Here is a 17391-nt window from a genome sequence, read left to right as displayed (position 1 = left end):
CCAAGCCAGTTATATTCTGAAAGTTAGTCGGGGAAGGGGGGGGGGGCGGGAGAAAGAGGAAGGAAGAGGGTAGTAATCTTTTATAAATTACGTTACCAATGATGCTTCCTTGTTGTGACTCCAAACTTGGCAGTGCATTCATAGCAGTTGGAGCCATCACACCAGGGAGGTTCTTTTGATAGCATATCTGTTAGGAAAGTGAAGAACTTGTATGTCCCTTGAAACAAGTCTCCCCCTTAATAGCTCAAACACATTTTTATGACTATATTTAGAATGGTCACCTTGCCCCTCCTTTCAGAGCTTAGATCATCGCTATCACAGACTCAAACAGCTGAACAAGTGCCCACCAACCTTAATGAAACTGTATTTAGCATATTTGGTGCCAAAGTTCAGACTGTTTAGTAGATTTTTCTTAACTATTAAGTCAAAGGAAGCTGGATTGCAACATTAAAGAGTACCAGAAAGTTGTTCTCATTGTCCAAGGTGTGTGCAAAGAGCACACAAGCAAGTGGTCAAGGGGTATATTTAACAAAATGTTTCATTTTGAAAACCAGTGTGATGTTGGTAGATTGCCTTACCTTTTTGTAAAAAGCGGGACAGTTTAAGAGTTATGGCCAGAATTTAAGCCCAAGTGCCTGAAGTTAAGCACAGATCCACTGAAAAGGTCAGGCAAAGGTAGGAGCACTTGCAACTCTTGGTGAAGGCAGCGGAATCTGTGGGAGCCCAGCTCCCCTCAAAGTCAGAGCACTAATTTAGGGTCCCAACTTTAAGCAAGTCTCACTAAAAAAACAGCCTAGGCTTTTTTTGGGATACTTGAGTGCTTAATGTACTTACCCAAGAGTCTAAAGAGAAGCTGTTTTGTAGCAACTTGGTAGTTGAAGATATTGATTCCTTGGTTATTGTTAACCCCAAGACGAGCCCCAGCTCTCACTATAGCACGGCACAAGTTAGCATTTCCCTTCATATAGGCCAAGAGAAGCACTGAAAAGCAAAGGCAGACATTTCCCTACTGGGGCAGACTAATATTTTCCCCGCACTCACAGATGCAACATGTGGAGATACTTGTATGACAATGGTATGGACACATGGAATATTCAAGGACTACTGCATCAGCTTTAGAAGTATGGGCTAGTGACTGTATTCCTAACTCAATGGGGGAGATACAGGGTTTCCTGCAGGAGCTGAAGTCACTATGACTAAATTAGTGCAAATCCCTAGGCGGTTAACAACTCTGGAGGAAGAAAGGAAAAAAAAAAAAAAAGTCTCAATTCGTGGGAAATTGGATAGACTCGACTAGTTTTACCTGGTTCAAGAGGCCCAGCAAGCAAAGAACTGACATGTGTATGGAAGCGACCACCCTGACATAGAGAGGTCACATACACTGGATCGAAGAACTGACAGAACTATGACCAAGAGAGACAGACCCTGCACTACTTTAATGCTATCGGAATCCCTAAGAAGAATAAACTAGGCCTGTTTATTGAGAGAGGAAAAAAAAACCTACAGAAAAGATGCGTCTTTACAAACAATAAATACTATTTCACTTTATGAAACCAGGGTGGTTAGTCCTGTCATCTCATCAGGTCTGACTTGAATTCAGCATTATCTTGAGGATAATCAATGAAGTGCAAGAGTTTGCAGCCTACATCTCTCTGGAGAGAGGTGGTCCTGATGGCTAGAGATCTGGAGTGCAAGAGAGGCACCCTCTAAGAGCTCATAAAGAGATCATAGGTGCAATTAACTTGGAACTGAGACAACTTTTAATTTGGTCTTACAAATTAGTAACAGATTTAAATTAACAACTGAATGTGTATCACAGTTTTACAAGTGTTATGCCAACTATTTATGCTTTCCTCAGTTGACATCAATTGCATAGTATTTTTTAAACAGCAAAATTTCAGATTCAAAAAATACTAAGTTCTTGTTACCTGTGTTTCCTTCAGCATCAGGTTTGTCTAGAGGATATTCTGGCATACATTCTAAGAAGAGCTCACAGATGGCTGCTGCATTATCTTTCCCATAGTGTCCCAGAATGTGCATTGGTGACTGACCTCTGACAACACAAAATGCTCAGATATTACAACAAATCTATGTGTTATGCAGACCAAGATGTGTTTATACTAGGATTATTTACTTCAGTCAGCTTCAGACTGACTTGTCCATAAAGCAGCACGGCATACAGTTTTAAAGCACAGCATGGATAATTAAAGTTCACATTGTTTTCTTGAATTAGTCATTTAGAGTTCAATGCATGTGATTTAAGTGCTTAATTCATGCTGAGAAAAGATACTGAAAGAATTGTTAAGAGGTGTTTGAATGAAGTGAATTTTGAACATTTATTGCTTTGTGCACCTTGAAAGTGCATTGTCAACTTTTAAGTTGATCTACAGAATTAAAAGTTTTGATGCAGTCATGTTTACACACATTTTTTAAAGTTGCTTATGATCTAAAAGCGTGTTCATGCAGAATAGCATTTAACAGCAGTATTTACCGAAGATTAAAGGCTTCAGCATCCACATTACATTCTGTCAGGAGGATACGGATATTGTTTAGACGACCATGCATCACAGCCAGATGAAGAGCTGGGGATGGGGAAAGAAATCCAAAATTGAAGTGCCACTGCTGACATCTCACAGTAGTTAGGAAGTCTAGCAAAGTCGTGTGCCCCCACTTTTAAGTTAGACTTATCCTGTCCCTTTTATACCCTTGAAGAAATGGCAATCCACTCAGCGGCTAGCTCCCAAACTAGAGGATACCAAGAGCTGGATTGCTAAACTGCAAAGATTTGCAAAATTCTAGAAGTAGATATGTTTACCATTATTTCCATTTTCATCCACAGCCGCAAAGTCTACTCCATTCTCTAGAAGGACAGAGCAAATAATGGGCAGGTCCTGCTGAGCAGCTAAGTGGAGAGCAGTCTGCCGGTGCTTAGTCAGCTCATTCACCTTTGCACCTGCAAGAAGCTGAAGACAGACATGAGACTGACGAGAGCCCTGAAATGTCTCCTTTGAGCATATCAGCAACCAGTACACTAGATCATTTCCACTTCAATGTACTACATAAATGCTTTCCAGTTAGTTCTCTCACGATCACTAGATGGGAGGCAAATATTCCCATTATACAGAGATGAACTGAGGCAGCTATTAAGTGGTCATATCAACTTAGGCCAAGACTTGGTACTATGACACATGGATCTCAACTCCCAGTTTAATGCTGTAGACTCTAGGTGACTGTTGAGCTATTTTAGAAGGGTTTATAATCAGCATTGAGACACTAACAAAATCAAGTACATTAAGTTCAAATTCATTAGAATCTTCTCCAGTACATACCAGATTGCGCACAATAATTTCTGAGCCCGCTTGTACAGCTAGATGCAAAGGTGTTAGCTTAGAAGCATCCTGGACTCTAGAATTCACATTAGCTTGGACGCTGATCAGGAAGAGCACACTCTCGATATCAGAGTTCTGAACAGCTATGTGGAGGAAGTTCCGACCTTTGTTATCCACCTGAGGCAGTGAGAGAGCATACATACAATGAAGCCTTTCATAAAGGCATTCCTGAAGAGCAGGACAGATCAAGTCAGTTAGATGATCCCCAGTATTCTGCATTTCTCAAAGACAGAAAAGGATGATTCAATAATTGAGACATTGTGCCTTGGAGCATCTCTCGCCCCCACTCACATCCTTTCAGAATGCAACTACAAAGATCATTTTCCTGCCCTGTCACTTTGACCATATCACCCTTCCCTATGCATCCCCTCCACTGGTTCCCCTTCTATCATACCAAACATAAGCTACTTGTTTCACCTACAAGGCCCTTCAGAGCGTACTCTCTCTCATTGAGTATAAAAATGTCAACCTCTCCCTGCAGTGGCCAATGATGGCAGCCTCCATCGCCCACCTGTTAAGCTTCCGAACAAGAACTGTTGTCTCGTATGCTGAACCTTGCTGTAAATATTTGCAAAAAAAAATTAACTCATTATCCTTCCTTCACATCTTTCCTTAAAGGCAACTTAGCTGTACTGCCCACAAAACTTGACAACCTTTTACGCTGCTGGTGCACTGAGACATCTGCCCATCATGCTGACCAATAATGCCCTATTGTTTCCTTGTGTTGTCTGTCTATATCCATACGTTTTCTCTGATCTTATATTTAGACTCTCAGCTCCTTGGAGAAAAAAGGATGGTCTTTGTTCTCTTTGTACGTCATCAACCACCAGGGCTCCTAGATATTACAATACCTGCTGCCTAGGGTGACCAGTCAGCAAATGTGAAAAAAATCATGAGGGGGGGACGAGGGGGGTAATAGGAGCCTATATAAGACAAAACCCAAAAGTCGGGATGGTCCCTATAAAAATGGGACATCTGGTCACCCTTCTGCTGCCCTCATCTCAGTTATTATCTGCAAGCAGAGAGCCCATTCTCATTCTTTCACTGTAAAGCCAGGATGTTAGAGATGGAGGAGACCCACTGGATAGCATCAATTCCCTGCAACTGATACTAAGTTACCAAGAAATAGGTTGAATGCATTTGCTAGCTCTTAAAGGTCCTCCATTTTCTAACCAGTAATTTACCAGCTTGTATGGTTTCATATTTCTCTCTCTCTTCATTTTGTTATTAATTTCTAGATGTAATTGCAAGTTGGATAATATTTTAATGAAATAGGCAAAACAGGTTAACAGTTCTGTTATTTGTGGAACACATTATTTTGGTTAAATGTATTTACATGAGTGTAACAGTGCAAGTGAAGGCAACATACAGTCCCAATGCACTAATGCAAGATGTGCTCACATTATCGTGGGGGCGAGGGGGAACAGACGGACAACACTGAGTGCATGGCACTGTTCACATGTGCCTTAAAGGCAACATTAAGTAGTGCACCACAGATTTTTTTAGGATTATGTTATACTTCACAGAAAACAAGGTTTAGATAGTGCAGGTAACAGATTTAAAAATGCACCCAAAATACTCAATAGACAGTTAACTTACACAAGGTAGGAGAAGACTGCTGAACAGATGTCCAAAATTTCCACCAAGCAGCCTGACAATACAGGTGAAGGTTCCACAGTTTTATATTGCATTAAGTCACAACTAAGAGTGGTGTTTTCCTGCATCAGAACAAGTGTCCAAATGCCAGTACTTGACCAACAAAAGTTTACTAATTTTAAGAATTATAACACTACTCTAGCCTGTTTACTTCAGTAGAAGTCCATAACATAAGACAGCTTGAAACAAGTTTTATTTCACTACAAAGTTAATAGCACCCTGCTTCTCCTGGCTTTTTTTTATTATTAACTACTACTATTAAAGTCTGCCTGGACTCACCCTTCAATTTATACTGAGCATGACGTGGAGATAACATGGCTATAGGAACTGACAAGACACTATATAGAACAATGAGAACACCAAGGCTCAGCACACCACTTCACACAGGCAGCCTTTGGTTTCTAGCAGGCCTTGGTTTCATGCCACACTGGATTAATATCTGGAATAAGCCAGCCAAGAGCAAAATAAAGCATAATCTCTGCAGGGCACAGGCTACTAACACACCTGTGCATCTAGTCAGTTAAAGAACCTAATATGCATATCATGTCCCCACCTTACCTGCTCAGCAGCTCCTGCCTCCCGCTTCAGGATTGCCTCTGCTGCTTTGTTATTCTTGTAGGTCATAGCACATGCAAATGGAGTCATGCCCTGCCGGTCACGCATATTCAGTCTGATTTCTGGATGTGAAATCATCAGCTGAATGATGACATTATGCTGGTTGCTAATGGCAACATGGATTGGAGTTCTTCCCTCTGCATCCTACAAATAGACCACGAATTTCACATTGCATATCAGAGACAGTAATGGGCAAAAGCTTCCTCTCATCTCTAAAAACAGAGACAGGTAGTACAGCAATCACGGGATATATAGTCTCCTGATGCAGGGATTTAAAGGTACTAAATTATTTAAGGAAACATTTAAAGCCTCTGTTATTTAACAGATTGAGTCTAGTTTGTTATTTGGCTTGGTTCTTGGGAAGTAGACCTTAATCTGGGCTACCTGTTCACAACAAGCAGATTCACATTCTCAGATACTGGTTCTCCCTGTCCCATAAGAGCCACACATTGTTGGATTCATGAGTATTTAGCAGTCGTGTCCACAATGTGCCCACTGAAGAAACCCTCAAGCAAATCTCAGTAAGACTTACTATTTCAGCTATGGACTATTTCAACATTCCCCTCCCCCACACCTTCCACCTGCCTTTTCCCCTTCCTGCATCATACAAGCACATTGGTATATTTACTTTAGGTCTTTTGTTACCTGTTATTTTCATATACTCTATTTGTGTTAGCTATTGAGGCATTTAGGACTTGATTACTAGAGGAGAAATAAGCACTGAACATACTAGAAAATTCCATGGATTAGCCTAACAAACGCTTTAATAATTTGATCTAAAAAAAGAAGTGTCTTAATTGATGCAACATATAAACAAAGATACTTTCAGGACTACCTGACATGCATATTATGCTATGATGCATTTTCAGATTGGTGGAAGTTTTGGGATGGATCATATGAATCATTACCAACATACATGCAGTTACATATGGGATTGCAGTTCTAACAAACCAATGCCATGCATCTAGTCAAACTGAACATTTTGGATAGTCAGGCAGGACCTTTGGGGCATGTGTGCATCCTAAGTTCAGGATTTTATTAGAATTTCTTCATTTTTTTCTTTAGTAGTTCAGTTTCTACAATCCGAAGAGGATAACAATATATGGAAAGAGATAAACATCAAAAAGAACAATGAGTCCTTGTGGCACCTTAGAGACTTACAAATTTATTTGGGCATAAGCTTTTGTGGGCTAAACCCCACTTCATTGGATGCATCTGATGAACTGGGTTTCAGCCCACGAAAGCTTATGCCCAAATAAATTTGTAAGTCTCCAAGGTGCCACAAGGACTCATCCTTCTTTTTGATGATAGAGACTAAACATGCTTACCACTCTGAAACCACCTCTATTACGAAGTTGCACACATGTATGACAGCCAGTTGAGTAGACTTCCCAGTCCAATCAGACAAAAAGCCTCCCAAATGTGTGGGTAAGAAGGGAGAGCACTGAATAGTCTATTTTCATTTTTAAAATGCAACATATTGACACCAATTAGTGACAAAAAGATTCCCATGTTAAACCAAAAGTCTCAAGGAAACTGGAAAGAGATACTTTACAAGAGAGAGTCTTCACTTTTAAATAAAGAAGACCTACATATTTTTACATACCTGTGCATTTACATTGGCACCAAACTCTAGAAGGCACTGTACCACCTCTTCCAGCCCCCAGCAAGCTGCCAAATGCAGAGGTGTCTGTCCATCACGTGCTTCCTCTTCTCCTTCTCCGTTAGCACCTGGCTGTCTAGGACTATTTACATCACAACCACTAAAAGGAAAGCAGCAACATACCAATGGTGGATGAACTGATGCTAACAGCTCCCAACCAATATGGAAAGCTCTTGCCTTACAAGAGGGTCACTAGCAGCTATTGCGTGTGTGCACGTGTTAAACCTCTTGCAAGAATTCATTTTACTCTCATCTATGGTTATAGTAGCATCCTTAACACTACTGAGAATTTACACATTTACTACAAAAAAATTTAAGCTTTTCATTGTTAAAGTGCGCCCCCAAGATGCATGTTAGACTACTGAACGAACCAAAGTCCCTTAAATAGCGTAAGTGACATTTCAAAACAGCAACTTTGAGAGCTACTATGCAGTGTGTACCTGGTAGTTTTTGTCAGTGCTTCATAAATGAAGCCTGTTCCACACTGAAGAGTAAAAATCTAAACAAAGGAAGATTGAGTTTAATGAGAACGACCCATCCACTAAGATTAATGAAGGGTGCATACCCACTGTTAGTGCATAACAAAAGTAAGATGTGCATTTACCCTCTGCTAGTACACCTATGCTTTGTTTGCAGATGTTAAAAGTGTCTTTTATGGAATACATTAAAAAAAGTTACCAAAAACTGATGTGTTGGGTAATGCTGACGACAGCATCCACTGGGAAAGCACCACTCTCCAGTATAATGGACTGTGCTGTCTGAAGGTGCTCAACAAGATAGACATGTGCACAAACTCTTTTTAAAAAAAAAAAAAAAAGAAGAGGTTTCCTTTGTAGTGCAATAAGGTGAGTGAGGTAATCTTTTCTTGGATTAAACTTCTGTTGGAGAGGGGGAGAGAGATGCTTCTGAACTACACCAACCTGAAGAACTCTGGGTAGCTCAAAAACTTGTCGGTCACCAACAGAAGTTAGTCCAATAAAAGAAATTGCCTCACTCACTTGGTCTAAAATCCCAGGACCGAAATGGCTACACCACTTTGTAAAACAGACTTGTATCTGACCTGCGAATAAGGAAGCATGCTATTTGTTCACTGTTTTCATCAATAGATCTGTGCAGAAGTGTCTGTAAGCATCCACCTGGTCCTGGACCCCAGCAAGTTGCATCACAGCCATGTCTTACCTGAATTAAGAATGAAGCACAATAAGCTAAGATGCCTGCATCTCAGTTAAACTTTCACTTGGCTATTTTTAAAACAAGAGTAGCAATGAAATGCCTCCCCACTATGATGGTAACACTGCAACCGGGGGGGTTTTTTATTCCTTCCATATTTCTTGGCTTTTGTAATATATTCCCCTTGTGAAAAGGTGGATTAGGAACTGCCGTCTCTAGTCCTGTGAAATATTTTTATGAGATTGCAATAAGAGGAACAAGTTCCAAATGTGTTTGTGACCAGATTAGTCATCGATCCAGTAAGCGCAAGGTGGTTTGTAGCTCCAGCTTATCAGATCCATGGTAACTCTTCCCCCCTCCCCCCCACACACACACGCAAGTGGGAGATCCAGTAGGTCTAATATCACTTCCTTTGACCCTGTTCACAGGGAAAATCCACTGTACATCAAAAACTTTAGTCATGCTCAATGGAAAGAGACCTAGAGCAGAACCAGGAACCAAATAAGTTGCAGTGAGTGCACCCTTCTAGGCAAGAACGGAAGAATTTGTTCAATTAAAAATTGTTCAGAATTATAAATATGTTGCCGCCAGAGGACACTCATTCTTTACAGAATTAAGACATCACCCTGCCCCAACTCTTTCATGCACGTAGAAAGTCAAGTCATGTACAACTCTGTCTGAAGTTAAGTTGCTACATCAAACCCCATTTGTTTGCCAACAAGATGTTCTGGAAATTTTGGGGAAGGGGGGACTGGAAGGCAAAAGTTTCAAAGGAGCTTTTAAAAAAAAAAAAAAAGGGGGGGGGGGGGGAGAGAAAGCTGGCCAGCTAGTTCTCTCAGGAGGTATTTTGAGATGTATTAACTACTCGTAAGCTTTCACAAAGCAGCAAGAAAGCCTTTAAACACCACAGGAACATACCTAAGCTAAAACTAAAGTAAGCTCACTGGAATAATGTTGCTATGAATAATGTAGTTGCACTTCCTTTTGTTACGGGTTTAATAACTTAGGCTATAAAAATAGCTTCAAGTTGGAGTTTGACATGCGAGGTGATTTTTAAATTAAATGGCTATTATCTTTTATTACAAGTGATCTGCTTGTTAAGTAATACCTATAGCAAAAGTGATCAAGTTATGCAACTACAAAAGTGTCTAAAGAATACTTATGGCAATTGAGCCAACTTGGAGACATTTGCTATTTAACAACTGGCTGCACAAAAACCCCACAGAACATTGACCTTCCCAACTTCACACATAGCCAGCAACAAGACTAGCATAAAAAATATGTCTGAAGTTTGCAATGATATTATGGGGTCAGTAATCACAGTAACAAATTGACTTATAGGAATAATTCTAAAAAAAAGCTGCAGTTGAATATTCCTAATATATCCTCAAATTCCATGCACACTTAGGGCACAGTTTTCTGTGCCCACACCCCACAAGAAAATAAAAGAGGACTAATTAAATTTTAATAACCAATACTATTTTACCATGCATTTTAGATTAATGTGTACTTGGAATCTTGCTCTGCTATGCAACCATGAATACAAGAGTCAATGCTTAAATTTCAAAAAGTCACATCTCCCATAATCTGAAGGAGGTGGATAGAAAATTTTAGAAGGAATGCAGTTTAAATTTTCAAATGTAGGGACCTAAAAAGTGACTTTACTTTTCCAATAGAGTGAGGACCCCCAACTTTAAGGGAAGCTAATGAGTTGGAGGTGTCAATACCTTTGATGGTCAGACCACTTATATTTAGAGTTTTGAAAATTTTATATTTCTAGTTTTGACCCTTATATTTATAGTTATACATTTTACCTTCATATGCTGGAACACTTAGAAAAAGCTTTTAGATCTTTCCCGATAAGTTGCATCGATTTTCATAGTGCTGTACTACAGATGTATTAACTAATAGTCACTGCCATATCATATGCCTTATGTTTAGGTCATCTCTAAAGTATTTACTTATTTGAAAGTTAGTCTTCCAATCTCAATATAGTATGTATTGATCCCACACAATCCCTAGGCTTAAAAAGAAGCATCCTTATGGAGAGGAGTTATGAAACCAAAATTTCTCAACTTGTCAGCTTTTCTTAAAAATCCTCTGGTTTAGTTACTGACAGTCTCCCCCCACCCTCCCTTCTATTTAAAGGTCCCTTGTGAAAGTGACCACTGAAATACCCTTCCGTATCTAACAAAGAGACTAATAGTAGTAAGAGCATTGCTGGATCACCTAATGGCTGCATGAGATCTTGTCTGGAAAAATCAAGTTGAAGCCTGTTTGGTATTTTATAAAGTTTACATGTTAAAAAACCAGATTCAGCAGTAAGAGTTACATGAGGAGATGTACAAGCTTTAGCGTACCTTTACAGACTAGATCCATACAGGAAGATTAGCATGTGGTCCAGCAAATACTTAGTTCTTGCTGCAATACTAAATTTTTGTTGATTCTTGACATTTTCCAACAAGTTCTCAAGGAACCTAAAAAAACTAGGGATGATAAAGGATGATAAAGATTCAAAAGTCATGAAAGTTTAAAAACAGAATTGGGAAGTGTGCGCTGGTAGGGAGCATTTAAGTTTTGACTAGAAACAAAACTAAGAGTTTAAAGAAGAAGTCTTCCAAAAAAGACTAAAAGCCCACTTTGGATATGGTAGACTGGTACCAGATCTGACAGTGCTACAGAAGCCCATGTGATTGATTCCTACACCACTAGCGTACTATATATTAATTTGGCTTCTCAATAGCATTTGACTGATTACTAGTAAACCATAAAATCTGACAAAACACTAAAAATTTAAGGGTACAGTGAAAATGCTCATCTTACCAGAGTCGATGCAATATCTTCCAAATTATTTTCCAGGGCAAGCCATAGTGGAGGATTCCCTTTCTCATCTGGCACGGACATGTCTGCCCCTCTGGTACAAATAGCATCAACCACAAGTGGAAGCTGGTTTTTTATAGCGAGCTGAAGAGCGGTCTCTCCATCCTGAGTTCTGTAATATGTACAGTTGCTGTATAAGGTCTATTGTTGTCACCTCATTAAAAATACAGTCCTTCTGTTGCAGTGATTTATTGGCAGACCAATCAGTATCAGCCCTTGATTCGTATACTTGGTTTTAAACTCCTTGGTTAGAAAAAAGAGTGTCTAGTTTAAGACACATATGAAGGGCATGTCAACACATTTAGTCACTAGCCACAAGCTTAGTGTGTCTTTTCACTGTTTTTCCTCCAACAGTTATCACTGCCATAATGTTAAAGATGGTGTATTAATGGACAGCATCAAGGTGTGGTTCAGCATGTGTTTCCGGTACAATCAGGTATCATCTGTTGCAACCAAAGACTGCTTTTTAGGGCAGTTACTGCCAGGGAGGAGCATGAAATCATTCATAATGAACCACTTCTTCAGAGCAAAGGTGAACTAGAGGCACTGGACTATGACAGGGAGATTTGGCATTAGTCCAACAGTGTCACTCAGCCTGTTGACTGGCTCCCACTCACAAGGTGTTATCTTACATTTAATTTTAGGTTTCTAGCCATAATGATTTGGAAGAGTGCCTTCCAAGGATGAATCACGTGTAAGCCAATGCTAAGCTAAGCTGTCTTCCTGAGTCAGCAGACATTAACAGCTATAAAAACCTGAGGGGCTTCCATTCCTCTTACTGGGGTGAGAATTTTTAAATCTATTGCTCAAAATTGGATTGAGATTTAAGGATGCACATGATTTTATAAAGTTAGACCTGGGCACCTACGCACACACGTTTCAAAGGAGAGCAGATCTAGCACCGAAAGCATTTCATGTCACCCCTTCCCCATACCACTATGCTAAGTGACTCAGAATACAAACACCAATAGCAGCTAAAAAGCTGAGTTAACGCTAGGGCCATGTTCTAACCCAGGGGTCGGCAACCTTTCAGAAGTGGTGTGCCAAGTCTTCGTTTATTCACTGCAATTTAAGGTTTCGTGTGCCAATACAGGTCTGTCACATCTTACGCTGGGATTACGTTCCGCAGTCAGCGCATAAAGCAAATATTGCATATAGTCAAAATCACATTGAGTGTAATGGTGGGCGGAAATCGCCCGCACTACAGGTACAAGTATTAAAATAGTTTCTCTTTTGTTTTTGCCAATCCCATAAAGCTGAAATCGTGCATGCTAAATGCGCGCAAGATGCAACAGACCTCTAATACATTTTAACATTTTTAGAAGGGCTCTTTCTGTAAGTCTATAATAGACAACTGAACTATTGTTGTATGTAATTTAAGCAGCTTCATTTAAAAATTAAATTAAAATGCAGAGCCCCCCAGACCGGTGGCTAGGACTCAGGCAGTGAGAGTGCCACTGACAATCGTGCCATAGGTTGCCTACCCCTGTTCTAACCCTTGATCTTTGGGCAAGCCAACCTTTGCTATCTGTAGGAAATCTGACATGGATAGAAGGGAGTATGTGTGTTACCAACTTTGTAGGTGGTACACCAACCATAATTAAAAACTCATTTTGGGACAAATTATATAGTTTAAAAATAGGCACTTTTCACTCCTGAGCTGTTCATTTAGCAGCAGTTGAAATCAATCACTTTTCTTATGTATTCTTCCAATTCAGAGCTACAGCAACAGATACACACACACAAAAACCACACACTTACCTGACATTTATATCTGCTTGATGTTCCAGCAAGAAGAGAGCACTCTTGCTATCCTGTCTCTGTATTGCCATATGTAACAGAGTCTGTCCGTCTGACATTGTGTCATTGATGGATGCACCAGACCCAAGTAGCTGAGCTGCTATGGTGTGCATGCCTGGAAAGTGACAACTTGTTAATATTTATCCCTACAGAAATTAAGTTACAATAAGGATCCTCTAAAGTTTTATCCATGAAGATATTAGTATCAAGATATTCCCATTTTTAATATATTGAAAAAGTTAACCTGAAACTTTCAAGTTGCTTCAAACTGAAGCAATGATCTATATCTATAGCAACAAGTAAAAAACCTCAGTCTCTACATGTAAACCATCACTAGCTAATTTTAACATTAGTACAATTATCTTCACAAGTATGTGAGGTGGTTAATTTTTCCACCAGCCACACTGCTAATGCCCCTGTTTAAGGTTGTTTGTCTTAAATGGAAAGTGGATTTAGTATTCATGAAGATTAGAACACTTGGAGCCAGGCATAGCACAGTGGCTTTCAGCATAGCTCGGACGATAATTCTTTAGCTTGACCTTCATCATCATGTCTAACTCTAGGCCTCTCCTGATCAGAGGGTGACAACTGCTGAACTGTAATGGATTTATGTTGTGCATAAAAAGGTAGCTAGAATGAGACCACTGTTTCCCCCTCCCTGCCCTAACTGAAGACAAGATTTCAATTTGGCTAAACACCAAAAACAAAAAACAAAAAAAACCAACCAAAAAAACACAGGTTAGTGCACCAGCTTTACATCTCACTGACATTTCATCTTTGGCACTCATAGAATCCTAAGCGTCCAGCACTATAGTATTTAGGTGCCTAACCTATTGCACTGCCATAGTTCCAGAGATGCACTTAAAAATGCCAAGATAGAATAAAGATATGTCGGCATAATAGATTCCATCACCATTTTGCTTTTAAGATAAACTGATCCAAAACAGAACATAATACGTAAATATCCTAGCTATTACATGGATCTGAAGTAGCTGTGTACCAAAATATTTGACTGCAAGGAAAATTAAGCATACTGGCTTGTCTTTCATGAAGTTCAGATTTCACTGACAGAGCCAGAAAGCTATCCTACAGTACACTGAGGCCACACAAACTAAGGATGGCTAGATGCAAGTGTCAGAGGAAGGAGTTATGACTTGTCCAATTCATTTAAATAGAAAGTATCTTTGGAGAAATAGGGAACATAACCACCAATAGATTGAGGAAAGGGTAAGTTTTCCTTTTACATGTAGAGCACTATGCCTTCCATGTGCCTGGAAAGATGGGGGAGGGGGCAGTTTTTCCATCTGCTGGCTCATTACTCTGTGTATGAAGCAATCCAAAAGACCAATCTGTCACACAAAGTAGATACAAAGCTTTAAAAAATGGCTATAAAAACTTAACCCTAAGTGTTCTCTGAACTTTGCACCACGGAACTACAGTGAATTTTCATGAGTCCTCCTGATTAAGATTGTTTCCTCTAGTTTAACAAGGTTTCTAAAAAAACCTGATGGATACACAGTCTCTGAAGCCTGGAGTTGGACAGTTACTGGACTATAAGGCCCTTTGTTTTTACTCAGAGGATTCTGGGGTTTTACAAAAGCTATTTTTTGTTTTCTTCGTTACTGATTTTTCACCCAAATTTTGGACCACTCAAGTAAAATGACAGTACATATTACCTTAAGAAAATCCAATAGGTTTATTCCCCTTAATAAATTAGGTTAGCTCAAGTGTAAATACAAGGCTGTCTGTTAAATATGGCAATGGAGTGCAAGATATCCATGCATGTGTACATATACTGTTAATCTTCAGTTCAAGAATTTAACAAGAGCACTAAACTGCTTTTACTTTCAGCACTTAGTTCTCTATTAGTTTTTTCTATCTTCTTGTCCCAAATGTTAACCCTGATATTTAATCAGAAAACTTAAGTGTTCTGCACCTTTTTACCCACTTTTAATTTTAAAGAACACAAAGGGCCTTGACTACACAGTAGTTCCATAAACAGAAAAGAGTGTTTGTCAATATGGTTCCCCTCCTGACTTGTGTGTAGGGTTCACACTAAGTCTTTCACAACTATTTTCCCCACACAGACTGAGAATTTATAAATCCTTACCTGTCCATAATGCTAGTCCCAATACGGTCTGGTCTCTGGAGTCCTTGAGACTGAAGTCAGGAATGATCTGCAAGTTGTTGGTAGCATGAAGGGCATTAGCTGAAAGACAACATCACAGAATTTTAACCCAACGTTCAACAAGTGTTCCTGTATTTCTAAGCATCAATGTTGGCTTGAAACTGCAAATCTCAACCTGTTGGTTATATTTGGATTTCAATTGACCCAAATGACCATGTCATTTTTTGGAAGCATTATAAAAATTTTCCTCAAGTTAAGTAGCTCTTAGGATGTCTAAGGGAAATTTGTTGGCACTGCTCAACACTAGCCATTCTTCACCCATAATCTTAAAAAAAAACCCACCACACTAAAATTCTGGAAAGTTATTGACCTCATAATCACATCCTGCCTCCCAAGGAACAGCAGAAATATCCATCCACTGGCCTTATGTCTAGATGTCTAATTGCAGCTAATACGTAAGTAGTTACAAAGATCCTAGGCTTGAGTCCTGCCACCCACCTGAATAATTTTTTCCTTGGTGACACGAGTTCACATTTTTCTATTGTCAGTCTGAAACAACGGGCTAGAAAGAAACTGAAGGAGTTGTATTTGTGTGGGTGTTTTGCGCCTTCCCCATTCTAAATCTAGCCTCCAAGACTACAGATCTATACTGGCACTGCCTTTATACATCAAGGGAGTATATTAAATTAAGAATGCAGAACTAGAAAAATGTTGCATAGTCTCAGCTTGCACTAAACTAGCAACTGAGACGTTACTCTTGGAAAATGGTAACAATAAATATAAAAGTCAGCCTACTAGGAGACAGATCAGACTCCTATGGTACATAGCTTGCCCTGGTATGAAAGTTGCGTAATCACACCATCCAGTAGTAGTGCTACAGCTTGAACAAAAGCCTACCTTTTTGCTCCAGTATGACTGATACCACATCAGGGTGGTTATATGCTATAGCCATATGAAGGGGAGTTTGCAGATACACATTCCCTGATGCAGGTGGTGAGGATGCATCCTTCTGACTAGGCACTGCTTCTTCAGTCTGGATATTAGGATTGGCTCCTTGTTGCAGAAGCTCTGCCGTAAGGTTTGATAGGCCATGCCGACAAGATGTATGCAATGGAGTTTCTCCCTTTAACAGAAAAGATGGTTACTCACCTTTGTAACTGTTGTTCTTAGAGATGTGTTGCTCATATCCATTCCAGTAAGGTATGCGCGCCATGCGTGCACACTCGTTGGAAGATTTTTACCCTAGCAACTCCGGTGGGTTGGCAGGGTCGCCCCCTGCAGTGGCGCCGGATATATACCCCTGCTGACCCAACTGCTCCTCAGTTCCTTCTTGCCGGCTACTCCGACAGTGGGGAAGGAGGGCGGGTTTGGAATGGATATGAGCAACACATCTTGAAGAACAGTTACAAAGGTGAGTAACGGTCTTTTCTTTGAGTGATTGCTCATATCCATTCCAGTTAGGTGATTCCCAAGCCTTACCTAGGCAGTGGGGTCGGAGTGAGATGTCACAGAGTGTAACACCGCAGAGCCGAAGGCTGCGTCATCCCTAGACTGCTGAACCAGGGCATAGGGGAGGCAAAGGTATGGACCGAGGACAAGTAGCTGCTTGACGAATTTCATGAATAGGCACATGAGCGAGGAAAGCAGCTGTTGAGGCCTGAGCCCTGGTAGAGTGTGCAGTCACGTGGCTCGATGGGATGTGAGCCAAGTCGTAACAAGTGCGGATGCACATTACCCAGGAGGAAATCCGCTGCGAGGAGACGGCTAGGCCCTTGATACACTCAGCCACCGCAACCAAGAGTTGGGGGGGGTTCTGTGAAATGACTTTGTTCGCTCAATATAAAAAGTGAGCGCTCTACGGTGTCTAGAGAGTAGCTGCTGCTCCCTGCAGGACGAATGTGGCTTTGGGAAGAAGACAGGTAGGAAGATCTTTGTTAACATGGAAGGCTGATACCACTTTGGGGAGAAAGGCCAGATGTGGTCGCAACTGCACCTTGTCCCTGTGGAACACAGTATATGGGGGATCTACCATGAGGGCCCAAAGCTCCGAGACGCGTCTTGTTGATGTGATGGTCACCAGGAAAGCAGTT

At 40.3% G+C, this 17391-nt stretch overlaps 1 protein-coding gene across 3 annotated transcripts in view; it reads right to left on the bottom strand.

The window, feature by feature from the left end:
* The window catches only part of ANKFY1 (ankyrin repeat and FYVE domain containing 1), a 62555-nt gene that overhangs the window by 5679 nt on the left and 39485 nt on the right, over positions 1–17391 (bottom strand). For 2 of the 3 annotated variants that reach the window (XM_030536346.1, XM_030536347.1), the window contains exons 12-24: positions 16199–16424; positions 15284–15382; positions 13135–13288; positions 11317–11485; positions 8384–8502; positions 7267–7423; positions 5604–5804; positions 3330–3506; positions 2816–2963; positions 2492–2582; positions 1929–2053; positions 835–981; positions 97–187 (exon numbers count right to left, since the gene is read on the bottom strand). In XM_030536346.1, the coding sequence (XP_030392206.1) occupies positions 97–187; positions 835–981; positions 1929–2053; positions 2492–2582; positions 2816–2963; positions 3330–3506; positions 5604–5804; positions 7267–7423; positions 8384–8502; positions 11317–11485; positions 13135–13288; positions 15284–15382; positions 16199–16424 (1904 nt within the window). The remainder of the gene's footprint in view (positions 1–96; positions 188–834; positions 982–1928; positions 2054–2491; positions 2583–2815; positions 2964–3329; positions 3507–5603; positions 5805–7266; positions 7424–8383; positions 8503–11316; positions 11486–13134; positions 13289–15283; positions 15383–16198; positions 16425–17391) is intronic. The other variant, XM_030536348.1, reaches the window with a different exon arrangement.

This window comes from Gopherus evgoodei, chromosome 17 (assembly GCF_007399415.2).
Source record: "Gopherus evgoodei ecotype Sinaloan lineage chromosome 17, rGopEvg1_v1.p, whole genome shotgun sequence".
Taxonomy (NCBI): Eukaryota; Metazoa; Chordata; order Testudines; family Testudinidae; genus Gopherus; species Gopherus evgoodei.
The sequence above is the reverse complement of the archived record's forward strand: the minus strand, read 5'-3'. Positions and strand labels throughout refer to the sequence as shown.